Source organism: Lynx rufus, unplaced genomic scaffold, assembly GCF_022079265.1.
Source record: "Lynx rufus isolate CCGP_SWC_20201006 ecotype Redwood Valley unplaced genomic scaffold, mLynRuf1.p SCAF_16, whole genome shotgun sequence".
NCBI lineage: Eukaryota > Metazoa > Chordata > Mammalia > Carnivora > Felidae > Lynx > Lynx rufus.
In genome coordinates this window covers 53,105,971-53,112,379 of record NW_025814830.1, presented here as the reverse complement: position 1 = coordinate 53,112,379, position 6,409 = coordinate 53,105,971, and the positions used below count along the sequence as shown (strand labels likewise).

The following is a 6,409-nucleotide window of genomic DNA, read 5'->3' as shown; positions in this document are numbered from 1 at the left end:
TTCTGTTTAAACAGAGGACTGACCGGATTACAAACCTCACTCAAAGTTGTCCTGAGGATTAAGACAAAGTAACATAAAATGCTTTGCCCAGCGCATGGTGGTGGCTTCTAGGAACACTTGTAACGGGTGCCGGCCAGGACGGTTAACTGTCGCCAGTTACCGTTCAGGGTTAGATCTGATGACATAAGGTGCCAATTCCTCCACCTAAATCTAATTAAAATGTATAAGCTGCAGAATACCAAAAAAAAAAAAAAAAAAAAAAAAAAAAAAAAGAAAAGGAATATAATTATCCTTACAGGGAACCTTCAATGTGCAAACAGCATGTTTAAAGAAGTTCATTTTCAGTGGATGTTTTAGAGGACTCTGTTCCCATAGCAACAGTGTTATAAAAGTGCCGTTAGGATGCCAACCACTCACAAAGACAAATTAACCTTTAATTACCCCAAATACTGGAGGTTTATTCTGAGAAGGTCAAACATGATGGGACTTTACTGGAAATGAAACGCTGGAAAAACAAAATTGGTCAGATGAGATCAAAGTGCTTTAAAATCCTGTGGCTTGAGGGAAAGGACCAGCTAGAGGCCCGGTGGGGAAGCGGATGGGCCCCCTGGGCTGGGAGGCGAGGCCCTTGGGTCAAACTTCCGCCTGTCTGGCTTGGCGCGACACTCCCGGGTCCGAAGTGGGTTCCTCGCGGTCTTCGAACGGACAAAGGCCGGTGGGAGAGCGAGAGGCACAGACCTGCCCGCCCCGAGATCCCGGCTGGACCCGAGGCGGGCCGTGCTGCTCCGCGCGAACACCTGCCACGACCACCACGGCCACGCGCCCGCGGGACGGGCGCACCTAGCGGTGGCTGCAGCACACGAGGGGCTGGCGGCCCCGGGAGGGGGCAGCGGGTGGACCCGGGTTGTGCCAGGAGGGCCCAGACCCCCTAGGGGGTGGCCAGCCAGCGCGGGGTGACGTAATTGCACGGGCAGCCGCATTCCCGGCTTCACCGCGGAGGAAAACCATCCCCTTGCACAGAAGTGAAGGCCTCACTAGGGTCACAAAGCTATTGGATATCAGGCTAAGCCAAGTCTTGCCCGGAGGCCTGGAGAACAGGTCAAGTGAGCGCTGGGGGATGCGGGCAGTTATAAATTGAATCCAAAGCTATTTATTGGATTACTTTAACGGCCATCTCCCCATGTGTATTTTACACACACTAGTTCAATCAAACGTTAATTAGGTGCTAAGTATAAAAAAAAGAACCTTGGTCAAATAATCTGGAAACTGGCAGGTGAGAAAGTTAAATCACATGTCTCTGCTGTGGGACCTCAGAGCCTTTAATATGCTAATTTGCCCCGTGAATTTTCATGAAGCGAATGGAGTAGGAGGCAAGTTTTCTAAGCCCAAGCGACCTAAAGCCTTCCTTCCCAGGGCCTCGCCCAGGACAAGCGTCCCTGGATGTGCTCGGGGAAGGTCTGCGTCCGGGGCGTGGGAGGCACCAGCCACCCTCAGCAGTGGGAAGGTGGCTCGCCCTCTCACACGACACAGCCCTGCCCACACCTCCCTTTCCCCTTTGGCCTTGGGCTACGTGTATGCAATCCTGTGATGGTTTTAGCCCCTCATCTGACACTGCGCACGAAGAAAACCACACAAATCACTTGTGACACAAAGGAAGCTCCGACAGCAGGATTTCAGGCACCTTTATTCATGGCGGGTATTCCTGGTCAGGGGAGCCTGCCTCTGAAATCTTTGTCACGTAAGGAAGACAACTCCCACCCAAGTCCCGACAGCAATCGGCCGCATCACTTCCGCTCGCCACTGACCAGGCTCGCGAGCTTCGTGCACACGGGGCTCCTGTCAGCTGGAGGCCAGCAGCCCCGGGGCTCGCGGCTCAGCCGTGCACGGCGTGGCCTACCGGCCCATCAGAGGAGTTTCTGTGGCAGGGCAGTAACAGTGGGTCATTCACTCAGCTCAGAGGAAACTTACTCCTTTGTGTTACCTACGTTATTTATAAATACGACAAGTTATTTCTCAATAATATTATATATTTGCAATACAAACACGACTGGTGATATAGGAAACTTTAAAAAAAACTCACACTGTTCATTCAGGGTTTCTAAGAAGCACTAGACCATCCCTCAACTTTTCCCATTTTTTTTTGTAGACGGAGTCACGTTTGCTGTGACAATCACAGGGATCTCGTGCACGGTCAGGGCCGGCCTCTAGGCTTAGCGCTCTGGGCACTGCCTTTTTGACTGGTAGGAGTTACTACCCCTGTCTCGTAAGGTCAATAATAAAACCATTACTCTGTAAGAATTTAGGTAAGAAATCGTTTAAAGAAACAGTATATCTTAAAAACTTGAGCCTATGACAAGTCATTTACCATTTTCTAGCCGGGCTATGGCACGAACTTAGCATGATCTGCTCTCCGGTTCTGTTCCTTCTCCTGGTCAGTAGCTCCAAGACAAGACGGCGAGCTGGGTCGTGAAATCCTGCCAGATTTTCAACGAGGACTATCGTAGACGAACAGCACAGGGGCCTACTCAATTGTTCAAATCTCATGCAAAACTCTAACTAATGAACGCCTCCCTACATGAGGCAGTTCTGTCATTTTCCAGATCTGAGAATTCTAACACACAGAAGCGGGAGTGGCCATTCCTCATTACTCTGGCGTCTGACCTCAGAGCCTTAAGACATCAAATTGCGGTTCAACTTTGAATTTTGGCAACAGGGCAGCGCCAGAGATTTCTGAACGAACAATTTTTAAACGTTCTGAACCACTTGAAAAGTATCACCGACGTGCTATTTGGTGTCGGCTCAACAGTCACTCTGTGCTGAGAATCAGAGAGTCGTCAACTTGCCAAACGTCTTCCTTCACAAAATCTGATTGGAACTGAAGGACCTACCGTATGTCTAATAAAAATTTACACAGCAACTTTCATCAAACAGCAACTACTACAAAAGGAATGATAGAAAACGATGAGTTCACAAATATACACTAAAAAACTTGACAATTTTATGCAGGAGCCGCCAAAGTTTTAGTGTTTAATATTTAACAGCACGACTGACCAAGGTCCAAGATGTGACGTTACCATGTTCAAGAAACTGGGGGGAGAATCACTCTATGAACTAACTATGTAGTATGTGGTAAGAACGCACACTTTCTAACAGAAAACCTGTCTACGCATAGTAGTTGCTTCAGAAAGCCATTCGGTCTTCTCTTCGCTTGTAAAAACGGTGTTCCGGGTCTCAGGGTGAATTAGCAACCTGTTGGAAGAGAAAAAAACCATGGACATGTTATGTTCAGAGAAGGACAAGAATGATACATACAATTAGCAACTATAAACCCTTTGAGAACCCTCTAGGGAGCTAAACTTAAGTTTCTCTGCAGATGCCCCAACAAAGATACAACAGATCGATTGGAAATTGTTACTTAAAAACTTCTGAATGCATCCCAGCTTCTCTTGCTGTTATCCCCATCACTAAAGTCTCCAAGTTCACTTCACCTCCCGTCACTGCAGTTCTCGGGAGGATGTTCTCACTCACTGTGGCGGGACTTTGGACTGCCCCGCCGTAGGAGGCCCAGAAGCTTCTACGACTGGCAGGGCATTTCCCAGGACACCCCTACACAGGAATAAAGAGAGGACAACACACACAGAACTGTGTGTCTCACTCACACAGCGGATCAACCCAATCGGTCAGAGTAACAGCAAATTTCCAGGTCTTTTACCTCCCAAGTCTCTATTTTCTTGGACTTCAAAGCAACCTGTATTTTACAGCTACTTAGGATTTGGTCCAGCCAGGACATGCCCAGCACACTTAACAAGACAAAAGGAATTTGGTGCCTTTGGCTGTGTATTCTGCTTGGCACCATAGTTACCGAAGATTCTCCGGAAACTTTATTTTTATAGTGAGTTTTTAACTCACTGAGTTAAACAGGATGAAAATGAAAATTCACTGAATTAAATGGGCTGAAAATGGGATGAGAGAAAAGGGAGTTTCAAAACTACTTTTGGGTTGCGATGAGGTAGCTGTCATCCTCACGGAAAGCCTTAAAACGAGAAAGTCACTACGGGGAAACTGGAGGCCAAGTGCATCTTGCGGCCTTGCTACATGGCTACTTTCTTTTTTTTTATTTAAATTTTTTTTTTCAACGTTTTTTAATTTATTTTGGGACAGAGAGAGACAGAGCATGAACGGGGGAGGGGGAGAGAGAGAGGGAGACACAGAATCGGAAACAGGCTCCAGGCTCTGAGCCATCAGCCCAGAGCCCGATGCGGGGCTCGAACTCACGGACCTCGAGATCGTGACCTGGCTGAAGTTGGACGCTTAACCGACTGCGCCACCCAGGCGCCCCGCTACATGGCTACTTTCAATTATCAGTCTTTTGTCGGATATCTGGAACTGTGTAGTGGGAATTTAAATCAAATTATTCGTCTTTTCTCAGGTATCTGGAACTACGTGGTGGGAATTTAAATCAACTCTAGGGTGAAGGCTTAATGTGGCCTCATCTAGTTCATTGAAGTCACAATCAGCTGCCGTCCTAGCATTTATCTAGTGCAGGAATTCAAAGCATTTATGAAGGTGGCAATGTGGGCTCTGGGTTATCAAAAAAAAGAAATAAAAAAAAAGAAGAAGAAGAAAAATCTGCCAGTGGTAAGAATTCTCAGGCCAACGAAATGCATTTCTTGGGTTCTGGCTGCCATGATATAAACTCAGTGACTACCTAATTAATGTTAACCAACTACCTTAACTAATATGGATGCAGGTCTCATTAATAAACACTGGGAAAATAAACTCCTGCTAACGAATTCGGCATGAAAGATCTGCAAGCTCGGAGCCCGCGGAGGGGCCGGTACAAGAGACGCTTGCGAGGATCACGGCTGGGAAGTGACGGGCAGAAAGTCTGACCGCACGGAAGTCACCGCGACGCACACGCGCCATCCCGAGGCTGTCCCTTCCCTCACCTTCAACTCTTTGGCGTGGCTGGGATCTTGCTTTCGCCTTCCAGTTCTTCCACGCCAGCCTGTGTCATGAGGTCTGCAATGTTTTTCTCCAGGTCGTCAATGCGACTGCTCATGTCATCAAGTGGTGAAGTTAAAGGCCACACACAACCAACACCCCTCACTCCTCACCCTTCCCCTCCAGGGCCCCTGGAGACTTCGCCCCCCCCCCCCCCCCCCCACAGCTGTCTCAGCAGAACTGCCTTTCCAACTTCCTTTGAGTACCGACTTCTGTTGGCCAAGAGTGCAGGGGTCTGGGGGCCACGGTCACATCCCAGCCCTGCCCTTTACTAGCTCTGGGACCTGGGCAAGTTCTTGCAACCTTCCGAAGCTTCCGCGGTCTGCATGGGCTAACTAAAGGGAACATTGTCACTTCAGCAGTCTACACTGCTGGGAGACTGTAAGTCCCCCGCGGCCAGGGGTCCAGCTCAGCTGTATCCCCAGCCCTTGGCACAGTACCTAAGACTACATCCAAAATCAGTACCAAAAAAAAAAAAAAAAAAAAAAAAAAAGAAAAGGAAAAAAGGTGGTGAACGACCGCCTGAGGCTGTCCCGCAAAACCTCACGTTTGCCAACACCGCCGCCCGGACGCAGGCGAGGCTGACCACGCGTACAAAGGATATTTCTGCCTATGATCTGGTCGGACATGGTCTGAAATTTATCTTGCATCTGTTGTAGGAGCGTCTCCACCTACGAAACAGTGACACACGGCACCTCGCACTTGCCCCGAGACGCCTGCGCGGGGTCAGCACGGGAGGGGGTGGGCCCGGTGCCCGTCCAGCCGGGGCCTCTCCCTCTCCGGGTTTCGGTTTCCCCGCCCGTCCAGTGGGCCCTTTCCAGTCGCGGCCTCTGCGAGTCACAGTTCGCCGGGCCTTCCTCTCGTTTGGGCGGCGTGGAGGCCTCGGGGCGTGAGGGGGAGAGCGGGGGGTGCGGGGACTGGGGGTCGTCCGGGGCGGGGGGGACGGCTCAGGGACAGGCGAGCGCGACTAAGGGAGGGGAGGCCGGGCCTGGGGGCCTCGGCCGGCGAAGCCTCTGGAAACCCGGCCCCGCGCGGCCACGGAGAGGGCGCTTCGGTCCGGGGCTCCCGCGGCCTCGGGCTCGGCAGGCGTCCCTTACCACCGAGGTGAGGTCCTGCATGGTCTTGGGGTCAGTCTCGGCCATCTCCCCGGTTCCCAGCTTGGCGGCGAAGTCTCAACCGTCACCTGCACTTCCGTTTGTCCGCGCACACACCCCGCCCCCTGCGGCCTCCTCTCGCGAGACGGAGGCAGGCCGCGGGACCGCGAGGCGTTGTGGGAATCGTAGTTCGCGGCACGGGCCGGAAGGGAGGGTCTGCGTTCTCGCGTTTCCGTTCCAAGCGAGGCCCCGCCCCTGGAGGCCCCGCCCCGCACTGAGCCCGGGTGGAGAAAAGGGGACAGGCCCTGTCC

At 51.3% G+C, this 6,409-nt stretch overlaps 1 protein-coding gene across 1 annotated transcript; it reads right to left on the bottom strand.

Moving 5' to 3' along the window:
- Positions 1 to 1,658: 1,658 nt before the first annotated feature.
- Positions 1,659 to 6,208, bottom strand: HSBP1 (heat shock factor binding protein 1). The gene is made up of 4 exons (XM_047078835.1): positions 6,102 to 6,208; positions 5,609 to 5,675; positions 4,950 to 5,070; positions 1,659 to 3,249 (listed from the first exon to the last, which is right to left on the bottom strand). The coding sequence occupies exons 1-3, from the start codon at positions 6,144 to 6,146 to the stop codon at positions 4,952 to 4,954; spliced, it is 231 nt and encodes a 76-aa protein (XP_046934791.1). The 5' UTR covers positions 6,147 to 6,208; the 3' UTR covers positions 1,659 to 3,249; positions 4,950 to 4,951.
- Between the last annotated feature and the right edge of the window lie 201 nt (positions 6,209 to 6,409).